Raw genomic sequence first — 18,276 nt, forward strand, 5'->3', positions numbered from 1 at the left:
CAATCAAACTCAAGGAAATCCTTTTGACAACCTTACTAATATAAAGAGGAAAGATGCGCTCAATCCCTTGCTCCAACTGGGCTCTAGAGCTTTTTTCGCAGGCTGCTATGCTAGTTGTAGCGCTATAGTGCTTTACTAATATAATAGAAAGTCGAGGGGACTCTATCATAATCTTACGAATCTACAACTCTCTTTACTGAACTGAGCGAGACTTTATCCAGATTTAAAAAATTCAATAAAGAGCCTTCTTCTAACTAAGAGAGTCAGCAAGCTACCGGAAGTGAAGCTTCTGGGAGACTGAAAGAAGGAATCGAACAAGCTTTAATGGAATAACCCGTACTTGACCATCCCCTTATCACTGTCAAACCGTTAGCCTCATTTGTTGATACTGGAACAGGAACTGATATAGTTTCGCGCCTTTCCTACCTGCTGAAATTGATTGAATGATTGTGATAGCTCTTCAAATCCTATTCAGTCTGATTAGATATGTCACTGAAATAATCCGTTCTATCTCTGTTTTCTTTTCGGATTCCGAGGATGAGCCGGCCGATCCTAACATCTTTATCTGAGGAGCCTCGCTAGGGCACTACAGGCTGCCCCTTTCAGTTTGGGTTTTCCACCTTTGTTAGATTACACAGATCCAACCAAAAAGATCTCTCATTTGGCACGAGATTTCGATCCCTATAGACAATGAAGTTTATCTCTTCCTATATCACAAATGAGAAAGAGGAGAAGAAAAAAAACGCATGCATGGAGTCTGTCGGAAATGAAAAAAATCTATGAAAAGACATCTAAGGCTAAGAAAGAATTCAAGAAAATCCATTACTAAGAGAAGTGGATCTTGTCTTGCTTGTTGGGGGAGAGGAAGCTTCCGGACCACCTTTTTCAAACCTAGTCTAAACGAACCGTTCGACTATGTCCTAGTGACTCAATTAGCCACTATTCCTGCCAGAATTTCGATGTACGACTTCCTACATCTTTCTCTTGAAACTAAAAAGGCAGTAGTCAAAGCTCTCTCGCAAGCCCAGAATACACTTATGTAAATCAGGCGAGAACCATATTTCGACCGGAGAATCTAAGAGAGACATTACTATTGAGATTCTGACCGAAAATTAGACATTCCATGCCCTCAGAGAGTGCTTTATCGTGCTAGGTCACTGACATATCCTTTTTTGTTTGACCTCAAGAATGGATTGTATCGAAACATTAGATGTTCTTCCCTTCAGGTCTCTTTGAGGTTTAAAGAGGCTGGCTACAGCCGGTATTCGTCTTTGGCTAAGGACTCAATATAACTGACAGTGGTATAGATACGTTTTGGTGCCTCATTATTGTGTAAAACTCCTGAATAGGCCTATTGTCTCGATGTGCAGTAGAAAGCTCCTAGAATACCGAATAAGCAATGGCAAGACTGGTATTATTAGAATTGAGATATTTTTTATAAATTCTAGAGAAAGAAAAAATGAGAGAAAGGAGATGTAGTACCTGAGATTTTTTTTTAATAATAATATTATTAGTAATAGCTAATAAATGAGTTTTTATTTAAATTTATTTTACTTAATTTTTATTTGATTTAATTGGAATGATTTAAATAGAATTTTAATGCTAGATAATATGAGAGAGTTATTTTATATATCTAATTTGTTTGATTTTTAAGAAATTAGTTAAAGTAAATTTTTTGGAAAATGGATTATAATTTGGGTAATTCAATTTTCCACAATATGAATGTATAAATTAATTTATATATTTGAAAGTTATGAAAGAAGTAGTAAAGAGTATTTTATAAATAATTATTGAGGAAATGTCATTTTAATTAGCTAATGATGTTAATTTTAATTGAAAAATATTTAGCAAACTGATTAATTAAATTAATTGTGTTAGGATTAAATTGAAAATTTATCTGGATTTAAAATATAATTTTATTAATATGAGGTTTTAATGAAAATTTATATGTTTGATATTTTTGTAATTAAATATGTCGGTAAGGGTATTTTGGTAATTTTACATTTAAAAGCAAGGGTAAATAAGTAATTATATATTTTTAATAATTATAATTTGGCCCAAATTAAATAGTTAGGGGCTTAATTGAAAAGCTAACAAAAAGTTTAAGGATTAATCAGAAATTTTACACGGCGAAATTGTTAGTAATTAAAAAAGTTGAGGGACTAAATGGTAAAGAAGAAAAGTTCGGGGACCAAAAATTGATATAGAGAAGACATAAAAGAAAAGGAAAGAAAAAGAAGAAGAAGAGGGCGTCGAGGAAGAAGGAAGAGGGAGAGAGGATGAGCTATCGTCCGTCGAGCTCGAGGCGTGATGGCGATAGCTGGAGGAAGCGGCCCGGCGATAGTGCGAAGAAAAAAAAAAGAGAAAAGAGGAGGCGCCGGTTGTCAACGCCGTGCGTGGCGTTTCTAACGGCTTTGGCCACCGAGTCGGGTGGCGATCGACTCCCCTCGGCCTGTGCTTTGTTTTGGCGGTAGTGGTGCCGCATTAGAAGAAGAAGAGGGCATCGAGGAAGAAGGAAGAGGGAGAGAGGAGGAGCTATCGTCCGTCAAGCTCGAGGCGTGATGGCGATAGCTGGAGGAAGAGCCAGCGCTGGCGGCAGCAGCTCCAGTAGGCGGCGGCGACAGTGCGAAGAAAAATAAAGAGAAAAGAGGAGGCGCCGGTTGTTAACGCCGTGCGTGGCGTTTCTGACGGCTTTGGCCACCGAGTCGGGTGGCGATCGACTCCCCTCGGCCTGCGCTTCGTTTTGGCGGTAGTGGTGCCGCATTTGGTGGCCGGAGTTGGTAGTTGTGGTGGAGAGAGAAAATAGGGGGCAGCCAGAGTTTTTGGCTTTTTCGGCGAGCTTCGGTGAAGGTTGGCCAATCAGAGGATACATCCGGACTCTCCTTAGCTCAAGCTTTCCAATGGCATCGGTTTTGTAGCGATCAGACTCCGTTTGAAAATCGATGACCGAGATCGTCTGCAAATCTCTTCGGATGATTGGGGGTTGGATCGGAAGATCATAAATTAGGATCATCATTAACGCATTGTTTCGAGTCCATTAGTGCGTTCGGATCGTCGATAGGACTTCGGCGGCTGGAGGCGAGTCGACCGAGCAATCAAGCGTCTCAGTAATTCTCTGGCCCGTTGATTTTAGAATTCATTGATAAAATTTATGTGTTTAATTGTTGTGTTGAATCTTAGAAAAGTTATGTGATGTTTATTATTTAAAATAAATAATTTGTCGGACTGTTTGCCAATAGTCGTGATTGTGTTGTGTTGCGGAGTCGAGAGAATTAATATAGTTTTGGTGACCCGAATCCCATTAATTTATCGTTGTATATTTGAAGTGTGTTCTGGCAGGTCCTGAACCCATTATACGAGGGGTAAATGTCCGTAATTTATGGGAGGCTCTGCCAGATTTTCGGTAGAATTTACCCGAGTTAAAAAATTTTAGACAGTTAGTCCTAGGAGTCTAAGCCTAGGTTTAATTTTCAAATGTTTTACTTTTTCGGATTAAATTATTCTCGTGATTAGATAAATCCGTCAGTTCAGCTTGCTACACTCGAGGCATCGGGGCAGAGCTAGGAGATCATCAGAAATATGAGTTAAAGTCATATATCTACTTACGTGTATCATGCTAAGATTTTTACGTAATATCTCTGATCCGGTGATTAATATTTTAATTATTCATTTATTTACTATTTATATATGTTTCATTTCTGCATTATGGCTATTGTGATTGCATGTTGACTCGGGATGAGACGGCAGTAGAACATGCCACCTGATGAATTGCATCAAGACCGCGTGTGCACCGGTATGAATTTTGAGTCAGGTAATAGGAGAATGGTTTAGGGTTTGCCCTGGTCGAGTTTAACTCTCTGGGTTGAGTAGAGTGAGTTGCCGGAGTAAAGGTCCCTAGTCGAGCATTTTTCTCTAAGTGTAGGCTTAGTTGGAAAGTTAAGTGACCAGATTGGATTTAAGGACCCTGGTCGAGTTTCCCTCTCTAGGTGCCAGTCCAGTTGAAAACAAGAGAGCCGAAAGGCTGAGACTGTTTAGCAATGGGGATTAGAGTTCTATTGAAGTACTCCGTCCCGTAGTATGTGAAATTTATTTTTATTTAATCATAGCGTGACATGTAAATTTTTGCATGATTTAATGTTTATTTTAAATTAAACAAATGTCTTATTGAAGTGTTTGTAATTATTTTTGGATATATGATTTTAATTCACTCCCGAGACTGATAGTCTCAATTTAACTGTTTTTCAGGTGTGGTTAGTTTTTCTGCAGTTTTCATCTAGCAGCCCGATTCCTTCATCTTCGGGTTAATGTAATTGATATATTATTGGTATGTTGACTTTTATAATTCTAGAATCTCTGCAGTAGAAATTTCAGATTTATCATTTTGAAATTTCATGTAAATTTTGGTCTTGCCTATTCATGCTAGCAGTCCACATTCTAAATATGTAGAACCTAATGGTTAAAGTTGATTATGGATCAATACTATTAAATTGAGATTTGATAAAGTTAGTGATTGGTCAGGCTTACTACGGGATTTAGTGGCCTTACGCCTACCCATTCCCTAGTGTCGGTCACGGGCCCATAGATCGGGTCGTGACAAGAGAAGAGAAGAAGAGCTGTGCGAGTGGCAGCCTCGACCCGATCGGAAGTGCAATGTGTCCGGAAACTCAAAATCGTAAATGGATTCGAGTACCATTATAATCGCCTCTTTCATGATCTTTTCTATAGGTAAAACTACTGTGAGTAGTCTAAACTTCGACCCTTATTTCTGATAACCTCTTGCTTTTTCAACAAAAAATACGGGGAAAATGAAACAATGGCACGATTGAACTCTTACTTAGGAAAGGAAATTGACTTTCATAAAAAATTCCCGAGAAAACGCTCAAATGTCACATTTCGATGTCTCGTAAGAAAGGAAATCTGATCTATGCTAAAATTCCCTGGAAAATGAAGCAAATTTATAGATAGTATTTTTTTAGCCTACGACCACTTGCCCTATTTCTTAAAGCTTCACTAGCGAAAACTGTTAACTCTTTCATTTCTCTGACCAACTGAGAGTCCTTGTGCTATGGCTCACGCCCGAAATCAGGTTTTTTTCCTGATCTGCTTTAGCAAGGTTGTATTTTTCCTTGTTAGGAGAGTGGAGCCTCGAGAAGCACTGTTGAGAGGAAGATCCTTGGCCCCTCTTCATTCTCTACAGGTTCTTCAATATAGGTGACAAGGAGTGAGGCAGAGATGGAAGAGATCGAACATGGGAATAAGAAAGACTACGTTCCTTTTTTAGTGCTTTACTAAACTAAACTGGATTAATAGAATATCACACATGCGCCATTACCATGCCCTACGTTCTAGTTCTAGTTCTAAGCACAAGAAATTCTTTAAGCATAAGAAAATAATAGGAAAGAACCGGGCACAGTAGATCCGCTCATCCTAGCTTCAAATCCTAGCTTGAGTTGCCACTGGAACCTTAGCGCCACGCGTGTGTTGTGGGAAGGTCCTCCAAGGAAGAGGCATAGAAAGAGTGATAAAGCTCAATCTAAGACATGAAAGTGGAATCACAACTGTCGAATCTCGTGCTTAAGCAAAGAGACAATTTCCTTATTGTTAGACTGTTTTCGACGAGTCGGTCTTGATGCTGATAATACGGTTTTACGTGCGAAGCTTGATTGACCTAATATACCCAGACTCGGATGCTATAGGAAGCTATAAATAAGATCTTCAATCGATGCCGATTCATGAAGATCACGACGATCTATATGGAAGGGCATTTTTGTTGATTCATTCCTGTTGAGAATGAAAAAGAAGAGAGATCTTCTTTTGAACAAGAAAATCGGGTCACGTAGATCTTCTATTTTGTCATTCATTATATAGCTAATTCTTTTGAAAGATATCCTTGTGAACATAGATTCTTACTCTCGTAACGAGACCTGAATTGCAACGAAAGCTGATCTTTGAGTCAGAATCATAGCTTAGCAGAAGGTTTTCCCGGTGGTGGCATCCTTCTACTGCTTTTAAGCTTGTCTTTTGGAGCCTAAGGAACTTGACTCCACTGGATCTGATAATCTCATTCTGTGCGTGAGTACTCCACTTGCTGAGAATCTCATCTTGTTTTTCTTCTTATTTCATAAAGTAAGAAAGTATGGGCACTGGAGAAATTTAAGAAGGGATATCAATTAAATTAGGTGGAGATGGACTTGACATGTTTTAAAGGGCTTGAATTTGAAAGGGGTGCTCGATTTCTGTTTTGGCCTTGCTTCTTTTTACCTCTCCTCCCGTTACCTTGGCCTTGCTGGGAAAGCATAGAGCGCAATGCGTATTCAGATGCTGGTATAATATGGGGTCTCCCCCTCCAGCCTCGCATATGGGTAGCAAGAGGACACATATGCCCCGACATATGGAGAAGGGCCCAGCCGAATAAGGACAGTACACCCCCCACTTCAAGCGCACCTTTGTATCGACTGAATCACTCTAACAGTCTCATGTGAAGACTAAAAAGCAACTAATATAATAAGAGCTATAGCTAGATGATCATCTTCTTCCCCTTAAGAGGTATATTTTCCATTTCTACCTTTAAACCCTATATGAAGGGCTTTTTCAGCTTGCTGACTAGGGTTGACAGCTAAATTCAGTCTTCGAGACCCCATAAGAAAGTTGTGGAATGCATAAGCCTCCTCAGAGATAGGGGGACTTTATTATGGTAGTAATTGCGAATGAGCAAGTAGGGGGCAGCTTTTAATGGCAAACGCGGTTATTGCCATCAGAAAACTTTGGTTGGCGGAGAAAATGTGTTGGCATACCATTTCTGGATGTGGTAGAAGAGTCCATAGAATGCTATGCCTTGATAGCAAAGCCAACTAGCAGAGCCAATCACCCGGCATAACATGTTTATTCTCGATGCCGATTACAGTCTGTTTTCCTAGGTAAAACTACTTTAGAAGATCAGCAGTCTAACCTAATTGCTTCCTTTCTAGTCGCTTTCTCAGATTCTGGATCCCTCTCTCAAGTTTGGCAAGAAGTTCAAGACGAACCCTCCCTCTCCTACCGGACCACCCTTTAGGCTCGATCGGTAACAAAGGAGGGCCCTTTATAACATAGCGGTTTGGTAGCTGAGTGATCTGATACGGAGGCAATCCCAGCAAGAAATAGGATAAATGGCCCTTAGATGCGGTTGATTCGGGTAACCTTGTGGTTTCATCCCAGGTTACTGATGAGCGTAGAGGTGTCTTTTTACTCCCGCCATATTCAGGGGAAGGGATATTATCGCCCACCTTCTCGACGACGCCTTCCTCAAGAGGCATTGCAATTGAACCTCTGGCTACCTTGCTTTGGATTGTGCCCTAGTAGTCGTGCTCTTATCTTACCCAGGTGCTGCCGTTTGTTTGCCTTGTTCGGAGGCTCCGGTTTCAAATCTTTATCAAAGATAGATGATTGTGGGTCTTAAGAAAAGCTATTGGATTCTTCATCATGATTATTGAAATGAAGAGGCCGGTTGTTGGAACGATGCGAGCTAGGCTGGGCCTCGATTCAGAAAGATGAAGGGCCAAAAAGTAAAAAAAAAAAGGGGTTACAAATTCCCCATCTCATTTGGGGCGGAAAACGAATCGACATCTTGACTTGAAAATACATTTTTTACTTTAGTTGGGAAATCAGAAAGGGATAATGTAATTACCATTACATTACATGCTTTGTTACTTTATTTGGTAATTAATTTATTTTTTGATGTAATGTAATGATAAATACATGATGTAATCAATTATTCTCAGTATGATATAATGTTCAATATATATAAAATTTATATAATTATAATTAATTATAATATATTTTTATTAATAAAATTTAAGCACCTTCAATCACTACTCAACATCATTATCCAACGATCTGTTATCGGATTCTAACGGCCGATGATTAACTTTTAGTATCCGACAATTAAATTTCAGTAAACAATAAGCAGATTCCAATTGGTAATCAAATTTCAGTAAACAATAACCAGATTCCATTGGTAATCAAATTTCAGTGACTGACGATCATTATTCTAGTGACCGACAATATTTCAAAAAAATGATAAGTTGTAATATTATTTTTAAATAATTTATTAACATTTTATTTCTACACCAACGATTATAAAATAAATGAAATATTATAATTATAATTATAATTATAATTATAATTACATTACATTACATATATTTTTTTGCTATAATTTTTTTATGAACAAACATGGTAATGAATTACATTATATTATATTACAATATAATGTACATTACATTAAATGATTAAATTATATTCCATTATGTTATTCCAAATATGGCCCAAGAATATTTTTATTTATAACGAAAATTTAAGAAATTATTTGCTCCAGTTGGATTCGGTCAGACACATGATCTTTAATATGAATATTTCTAGTTCAACTCAACTTGTTTTATAAACAAGTTCCTGCACATAAGCTTAAATCTAGATTCTCTCTTTTGTACTTGAACTTTTTCTTTTTTTAACCACAAAGTATACAACACATTGCTGAATAAGTCCAAATCAATCTGGTTGATAGTCTGCATGTAAACATCTCACCGTATAAACTCGGCACAAGCCAAGGGAAACAAAAACAATGGGAGGTAAAAAAGATTGATTATTTATGTTGCTTGAACAAAAAGCATTATCTTGTAAATTTAACCATTCTTGTGAGACGGAAATCTAGCATTTGACAGAGAAGCTCAAATTCTACAATCCGAGAGCACCCAAATTACCATGAAACAATTGCTTGGCAATTATTATTGCAAAAGAACAGGAACACGTTTGAGTTCATAATTCTGGGCAGAAATTTGGTCAAGTGCCATAAACAACTATTATGGTCAATAGCCCCAGTAGTCATTTCTGATCTCATCATCAAACTTCTTCTTGAGCTCAGGATGCTTTGCAAAGTACTCCTCAGCAGTCATGGTGCTCAGCTTTTTCTGTTCAGATAGAATACCAGATGTTAAAATCAAAGGCCGGATAAGATTAATGGAGAAAAAGAAAAATTGAGCATTCTTTTTTATTTACCTTCAACTCTTGAACGTCTGCAATTTCTTTCTCCAAACGCTCCGACTCCTTCAGAGATTTCTCCTCTGCTTCTTTCAATTCCACCAACTAGAACCCATATGAAAAATATATATAATGAGAAGGAGAAAGATTCTAAATGGTATATGGCAATTAGAACTTGAGAGTTGGTTCTCACCAATGCATCAAATTTAGGCTTGTATTGAGGGGTAACTGTGTCCACGAACTTGGGGATCTCTACGCCTGCAAGAGAAAATAGAAGCACGGGCACATATAAGTTTTATATGTTTCTCACAAAGAAAATGCACTAATTAGTCACTTGATATTATAAGGAATGAAAAACATCACGCCATAAATTTATTAAGTCATACCATGCACAGGTCATGTTTTGAAAAGCTAAAAATGCAGAATACCATAGCAGGATAAAGATCCTCAAAAGCAAAGCTATGATCCCATGTAGTATGTACACAAAGATGGAAGTACAAAGGTAACCCTTGTTTGGCCAAAATGGTGGAATTAACAGAATGCCAGCCAAACTCAAGTAAACAAAAAATAGGTGCGGCACACTCTCTAGGACTACCAAAATGGGTCTTCATGAACTCAATAAAGATAGACATCAAGTACTGTCTCTATGGACCTGCTTGTGCAATGGATTCTTCATATCAAGCAAGAAAACGGGTACCTAATAACTGGTACAAAAGTTGGCATCTTATAAGTAGTGCTGAGACTATCAATTCATTGAACAACGGCATGTAACATAAAGTAAAGGGAACAAGGCTATGATGCTGGTGCATGAACCACTGAACCAAAACAATTGACATCCTCATAAATTGACAAAAGAACAAACAATCAGACCGATAAAAAGGACTCGAGACATTGCAGAATACAGGAGTGACATGAGTAACGTTAATGGGCAAATAAAACTATTTGAATATGGATCATAAACAAAAGCTCACTAGGCCAGTAAGACTTCAAATTGATTGGTTAAAAACTAAGAAGAAACTGGACTTGAAGCCCGATTGGCAGTGCCTTTCAGTCTACTTTTTGATCAAAGAAAAACTTTAGAAGCTTCTACAAAAAGTAATTGCACGCTATGTTGTAGGTGTGAAGCCTTAGTAGGCAAATAAGTGCTTGAAATCATCCCGCAGAAACTATTAAAAGAAAAAGTTGATCTATGATTAGGAACAAAATTTTACAGAAACTTAAACACCTATGGTCTTCCCTTATTTAATTTTTTGGTAAATTTTGTCTCATTTACACAAATAGTTAAAAATTGCAATCGGAATGCTTCAAACTAAAATGTTTCTGAGAGCCAAAAACATTTCTCTTAACGTTTGAGAGGCAAGGAAATGGGAATCCTGAGGTATTCACTGAATTATCAACTCTAAACAAGCACTGAGAGCACAATATAAGGCATAGGGAATGCACATTGAAGAAAGAAAAACATTAGTGCATCAATTAATTAAGCATCGGATTCAAAATACAGTTTTAGAGCCAATACTAGAAATATGGAAATATATGCATGCCAACAGCTCTCAAAGATAGAAATATGCAGCTAGGATTTAACACAAAACTATGTTTCTGAGCTTCCACTTGTACAGCTGAATATACTCAAGAATACTACTGAAAACATATGCAAGAGCATTTCATTGACATAATATTCAAGACCCTCAAAAATAAATGAAAGGCAAGCTTTTACATTGATTTCATATTCTTTAAGTATTAATGCAGCACCATATTTGAGTCGACTCAACATATGACAGATTGCTAAAATTTAAACCCTTACAAGGAAAGAGGCGTGTCTTATCCTATCTTAAATTGTTTATCTGATAAGAGGCAGGCAAAAATCAAATCTAATAATTAATTTCCTAGAGATAGAATTGACACTAGTAACCAATCATTTGGCAGATCAGAGCAGCCATTCCAAATTATAAGGGCAAATAAGAATTAGGCAGTCGAAATAATATTTAGTGATTCAGGTAAAAGAAAGCACATTCCAGAACATTTGCCAATGAAAATAAACTTACTATCATAAGCCTCTTTGTACATATCCACTAAGCGAGAGCCAATTCCTTTCCTATAATATTCCCAGTCTATAGGTTCAGGTTCCTGCAGAAAGAGAAGATCAACAACCATAAAAGAGTACCTACTACAATGACAGCTAGCATAGACAACCGCAGCGTTCAGAGAGCTGTTTTCAGAAGATACAAATTCACCTTTATGATTTTCATATAATAGTAGTATGATATCATCTAAACATGGATTTTAGTCATAGTATCAGTCATTAGAGAAAGCATTTACCATAACGTGCAAAGACTTTCAGGGGCCTGAAGTCTTATAGAATAACTTCACATACCAATTATGCAAAAACACTTGCAGAGAAAGAGTCCTACTCCTACATGTTTTTTTTATGTTAATTTAATAGATGTTACACTGAGATCTTCAAAGCTATTCCAAGCAGAATCAATTGCTTGAACTATTTGCATTTTCTGCTATGCATACCAAATAAGTTACTTTTACGTTTTCTCATCAATCTAACAAACCATTACCCTCCACCAAATTGAGTAAAATTGAATCCACCAAACTCTTTAAGCTTTCAACCAAGTGAAAAAAAGACCAAGACCAATCACAGAAATTCAATTTCTTTTTTAGTTCATTTCGCATGACCAAAGAAACAAAATAGTCTTTCACAATCCAACTAGCAACAAGTTAACTTCAAATATAAAATTAAACCCTTATCTCGTATCAAACAAAACAAAAATTACAAACCTTCACCAAATCAAAATGCAGCATAATAACACAAACAAAAATGCAATCATTACAAGAACAACCGGAAAAGAAAAAAAAAAAAACCCAAATCCCAGAAACAAATACTAATCAAGCAACAAAAATCACATTCCATAACTACCCCCACAAAATCAATCAGATCCAATGTCCCTAATCCTAAATCACATACACACGCATAGAGACCAAAAAAAAAAAAAGAGAAAAGACAAACACAATCTTGTCTTGTAAAAAACAAAACCCAGATAAAATTACAAAAATAACAACTCAAATGATAAAGAGAGAGAAAGTGGAAATAACCTGGCTGAACTTGGTCTGGAGGGTGGAATTAACTTCATCGAAAGTGCGGCGAAGTGTGGCGAATTCCTTGCGAGCTTCATCGGAGACTAGGAGCTTAGCCATACCTTCCCAATCAATTTTTTTTGATGCTTTGAATGCCACATCTGTAACTTTCTTTACTGTTCCGCTCATTTTTTTCTCTTGTTTTCCTTTACTTTCTCAGTTGCCAAACAAATGTTTTTGAGAGAATAATAATGTCTCCCAATACTTAGCTGACAGCCAAAGAGAAAGGAAGAAGCCCTTGGTTTGGTTATGCGGGCCAAGCGGTGTCGTTTCGTATAAAATACAAGAGACCAAGTCCATGATGTTATGGGCTTACAGTGGGCCTGAGTTCTAACCTACAATAATTTTACAAGAATTTGTTCTTTATCAGGCTCAATTGAAAAAAAAAACTTCGGAAAATTTACACAGGCGTATGATTTATGTAAATGTTAATTATTTGATTTATTATCATTTAAAAAATAAAATTATATATATTCTAAATTTAGTATTATAAATAATTTTATTGTTCAGATAATGAAAAAAAAATTTATTATAGTAAATTCATCTATGAATGAATGAATTTATAATTTATAAAATTTATACTAATTATTTTATAACTAGTAAGAAATAAAATTAAAAATTAAAAATTTATTTATATTGTAAAAATATATTAATTTAATAAAATAGTACAATAGTATTAAAAATTAATATTCCTAATAAAAGTAATGTAAATAAACTAATTTATAATTTATAAAATTCATACTAATTATTTATTTATTTATTAATAAATATAAATAAAAGATTATTTATATTATAAAAGTATATTAAAGCTCTGATCTAACACTAATGTATATTAAATTTTGACTTATCATTTTCTCTTTCAAAATTCTTTTTATTTTTGTTATATCTTTTTTATTTAATGTATATATTTATAAAATTAATTATCACTATCGTTATAAAATTCATATATTATCGACCACAACATAAAGTTAATAATAAAATATATCAATTGTTTATATTATTAATTTTAGATAATGATATTATAGATGTATTAATCTATTTTTAAAAGTTTCAGTTTTATTCTAATTTGTTTTCTTTATATATTATATTTCATATTTTCATAAAATATTTAAAGAAATTTTAATTTTTCATAGAAGATATTAATATGTAAAGGTGGTGATTTATTTCAAATTTCTCATGTTAGTTATCAACATGTCTGCAATTAGTTAGTTAACATATTCAAATATTAGTACTAATAAATTTTAATAATTAATTATTCTAATAAATAAAATATTAAATTATTTTTTTATTATAATTAAATTCTATTTTTTCTCATTTTGATAATTAAATTTTTATTAATTTATAATAGAAAATTAGAATTAAAAATAATTATTCAAGCTGAGACTTATTCGAATAAACTCGAAAAAAAATTTTAACTTTTTAATTATAAATGAGAAAATGCAAGTTAAAATACATCTCAATACAATTAAAGCTTAATTACAACTGATAAATGACCGTAAAAAAATGATTACTTTTCAAAAATATAAAGAGAAGAAAAAAAGATTTACCAAAAAGCAAAAACAAATAAATATTCAAAAAAAGCAGTTGCAGACGTGTGTGATCTTGGATTAATATGATTATTAGACCATTATTTTCAATTTGTTTAAAAGAATATATTTTCATAATATGATGATGCTGGTAATTAATTATTTTTATTATCATTACTATTATTCTAGTTGTCGCAATTAAGAAAATTTTAAAATTAATTATTTGATTTATATTCCGTGTCATTATTTATATATGCGTCATGATGCATGATGCCTCTAGTATTTGCACTAAATTTGTTGCACTTCACAGTCTTTGTCTACAAAACGACTCGATTTTTTGCACCTCAAACCTAATTGATTTTCATATATATTATATTTCCAATTTTTCTTTTACTCCCAAAACATCTATTTTCATTACGGATAAAGGCTACTTAATATATTATTTTTTTCCTTTTTTCTTAAATAAATTTTTCTTTATTTTTTATTTATAATCTTTTAATATCCTAAAAGTATATCATAAGTATATATTCTTTAAATTTAGTAAAATTATGCTTATATCATGTGTGTTAGATATATATCTTGTAAGATTTTTATATATTATTTATTATATGAATATTAGTATATAAAAGGAACATATCAATTATATATTATATATAAAAATTATTTTCTAAGAAAATATAAAAGTATAAACAATTTTTTAAGGTATACAGTAGACAATATATACTAAGTATATGATACTATGATTCTTACTGAATTTTTTTCGTTCAAATTTTAAAATTATCTTTTATATTATTTTATATATTGACATGGACACGATATCTATTATCCTTCACCACAATGAACATTGAGAAAAAAACATGAGGTATGTAATTTTTGATGCAACGAGCATTCTCATATATATCAAAGAACAATAAATTTTCAAACTTCGTGAAATAATGTAAAACAAAATCAAAATTTAAATGGAGCGAACAAGAATGAAAATTACATATCAAATTTATTTCGAGTATACGAAAAATATTATTGAAGTATATTATAAGTATATTTAACTTAAATTTAATAAATTTATATATTTAACAATATATTTCGATAATATTATGACTATATGATGTATGCTATCTGTGTTAGCTACAATCTAAGGCAGTGTACCTATCGATGCAATGTAGCACTAATGGCGAGTATCAATGTCGTATTCCTCGGGAAAGCGAAAGCCCAGAGTTACTTCTTTGTTCTTTGTTATATTAACCTAAAATGGATGATGAATAATTTCTAAACTAACTATTAACTACAAGCTAAGTTCTAAGGGAGATGCAGGAGTAATTGATAAATAAAATAATCAAGACAAGAAGACAAACCAAAAGGGAATATAAATTAGTTGGCAACCAAACAAAAGATAAAGGATTGGTGAGTCTAATTATGCTACCTATGGATGAATTCTTAACCGAATTCGGTTTCTCTCTCGAGATAATCGAATTCCTAAACCTAATAATCTAAAGTTGGAATCTCTTCCTAACGATTGATTCTTAAATTAGCATTAAGTTTTAATCCGCCTCTATTAAGCTTTGTTAATTCTTAATCCGACTAGTTAATTATCTTTATCTCTAAGTGATTATTAACCAGTTCTTGCTATTCAAAATTTAAATTGCCAAATGGACTTCTCAATCTCATAAAGCAATCTAAACATCACAATTCACAATGTCTCATGAATAATGCATTATCTTATTAATACTGAAAACAAGAAAAATACAAAATTAACCCAAACAATCCAACAATATAATATCAAGCGAACATAGTAAAGAAATCCCAATGGATTAAATCAATCTAGCTTATCATGTTCATTATCAAAATCCATAAGAATTCAATTACAACAATGAGTAAAAAGGTAGAGAAACTCGATTACACCCTTGGATGAGAGTAAATAGCCCCAATTCCTCTTGCTCGAATTGAATCGATTCTTGTTCTGCTTGCTCGATTTGAAAACCAATCAACGAACCTCGCCCAATCTTCAATCCTCGAAGAGAATTCGATTGAAACCTTGATCCAAGTCTCCTTTTTCCTTGGTTTCGGCTCAGAAAACCCTTTGAGAAAGAAAAGTTAGGGTTTGGGACGTTCGCCCTCGCTCCCTCTTTTTTTCCTCTCTTTTTTTTTAATTAATTCCCCTTGTCGCCGCTAACACGGCCATGTTGATGGCCGTGTTCCCAACACGGGCTGGTGTTTACGCCCGTGTTACTCTCTGTGGTCGTGCTCCCTAAAAGTTTATTTTTCTTTCATGTTTGACCCAGCCAACACGGCCAGTGTTGAAACCAACACGGCCATGTTCAGCTTCCTGATGCTCGTACTTAGCTCGTTTCGGTAGCTTTGACGTCCAATTATGCTCCAATTCTTTCCTTTTTCATTCTTTGACTTCTTTTAGACCTAATGCACACAAACAGACGCATAGAGTGAGTGTTGGTACCAATTCACATCCAAATATCCATAAGATCGATCTTAAAAACCCTATTTAGATGTGTATATTTTACGCACATCACTATATAATGAGTATCTACTACCATTACTGAATCTATTAAAATCTATATATTTGATGCAAAAATATTATAGATTCTAATAAATAATTTTAATCACTAATAATAGCATTAACTAATTATAAAAAATATTTAGTTACACATGTTTTAATTCATGAAAATAAATCATGAAATTGAATATAAAAGCTATTGCTATTTCATAAGTACTAAAAACACTTATTATCAAGCTTTATTCTATATCGATTTTATCTTCAATTGAGTTTGATTTGTTTGTTTAAGCTTGCTTTTCAGTTTTTTTAGACATTTTAAAGATAATACATGTCAAAAAAATGAATGGTCGAAAACTATATGAATTGGGCAAATGAAAAGCATATTTATCCAAGATTAGTCTTGACATGGGCATGACACAGGAAACCATACCCTCATGTCACAATTTGGAGTGGATTTGGTAAAAGGACATAAACTTCATTGTCAAACATAGGGAGCACACCGCTGTGTGGCTTGCCGTGTGGGTTGTGAAAAGTGGGTGAATGTAAGATGTCTTGACACGGAAGCTCACACTGTTGTGTGTCTTGTCGAGAAGGGACCAAATCTAAAATATTCCACACAAGGAGCTTATACTCCCATGTAACCTTCCCGTGTGGTCTCCGTGGGAAATTTATTACTTCACTATTTAAGGATCTTTTAGGTTTTGTTTTGGGGGATTTAGCCTTTTACTTCATTTTCTAGAGAGAAACTTTTAAAAAGTCAATTTTCTTTCAGTTCTTAAAGTTTTATTAGGTATTATTCAAGAAAGAATATCAATTGCACCTTTGTTTCTAGATTTGGAGATTCAAGATAAAAGATTTTCATTACTTCTCATCCATGAATAGTTTGAGATCTTCCTTCCCTAATTCTTCTTTCTTATTTGCAATGTGTATGAATTAATTTTTTTTGCTATTCGGATTTTGATGAACCCTAATTTGTATTGTATGGATTGATTTAAGTTTTATACAATTAGATCTTTTCTATAAGTTGTCTTATCCTTTTGATTGCTTAACTATCCATTTCAATTGATAAGTCGACGTATTGATTGAGATTTATTTTCATAAATTGATTAGAGATAGCTATTTATGAATTTATCATATCTTAGGAATTAAGAATTGATTGGGATACTAGAAATAGATCTATAAAATTTTTTGGTATAAAGGTTCCTTAAACTTAAAGCACAACCTAAGTGAGTGGGTTTGATGAGAGATTCATTTTCCTTATCTTAAGAATTAGTGGTTTAATCACTTGAGAAAGATTTTTACCCAAAAGTTGTGAAATGCCAATTTATTTTTTGAGTTTGGTTTAATTGTAAATTGATTCATGAAGTATTTAACTTATTAAAGGAATTCATTATATGAATAGGCTTTATCCTTGATAAATATTCCAATCGATTTAATTCTTGTTTTTAATTTAGTTTACTTTTAAATTATACCATATCCAAACAATATCTTGTTTGCTAAACATTAGTATATGTTTTAGAATAATATTCAAAATTAGTCTCAAGTGGAACGGTATTCTTACTCATTATTTTATTACTTGATACGATTGGTGCATTTTGTTTTATGCGGATAGCGCACATCACTATTAAATATTCTTTGCATCAAAATTTATGTATTTTATATTTTCTTTCCAATGTCTTTTTTGATGAAGAAAAATATTATATATATATATATAATATTAAAAATATGAATGGAGAAAACTCAATGAGAATCATAGTATTATATATATGAAATAAACTCGTTATATACTTAATAATACTGTCTACTATATATATTTTAAAAATTATTTTATATTTCCTAAGCAATAACTTTTTCCATATAAAGTATAATTGATGTATTCCTCTTATATATCTATATCATATAATAGTCAATATACAAAAATTTATAAGTTATATATATATATATATATATATATATATAAAACATACACATAAACACAAATTTATTAAATTTTAAAAGACCTAATTACAAATTAAATCATAAATTTTACAATTTGTTAATAATTTTATCCAATTGTTTTAAAATTTTAAACAAATACCTGTACTT

General features: G+C 33.4%; 1 protein-coding gene across 1 annotated transcript; it reads right to left on the bottom strand.

Annotated features, from left to right (window-relative positions):
* Positions 1-8,600: 8,600 nt before the first annotated feature.
* Positions 8,601-12,393, bottom strand: LOC8264238 (ATP synthase subunit d, mitochondrial). The gene is made up of 5 exons (XM_002529656.4): positions 12,115-12,393; positions 11,058-11,139; positions 9,209-9,273; positions 9,034-9,120; positions 8,601-8,945 (listed from the first exon to the last, which is right to left on the bottom strand). Exons 1-5 carry the CDS (start codon positions 12,283-12,285, stop codon positions 8,844-8,846), a joined length of 507 nt encoding a protein of 168 aa, XP_002529702.1. The 5' UTR covers positions 12,286-12,393; the 3' UTR covers positions 8,601-8,843.
* Positions 12,394-18,276: the final 5,883 nt, after the last annotated feature.

The sequence above is a fragment of the Ricinus communis genome, chromosome 6 (assembly GCF_019578655.1).
Source record: "Ricinus communis isolate WT05 ecotype wild-type chromosome 6, ASM1957865v1, whole genome shotgun sequence".
Taxonomy (NCBI): Eukaryota; Viridiplantae; Streptophyta; class Magnoliopsida; order Malpighiales; family Euphorbiaceae; genus Ricinus; species Ricinus communis.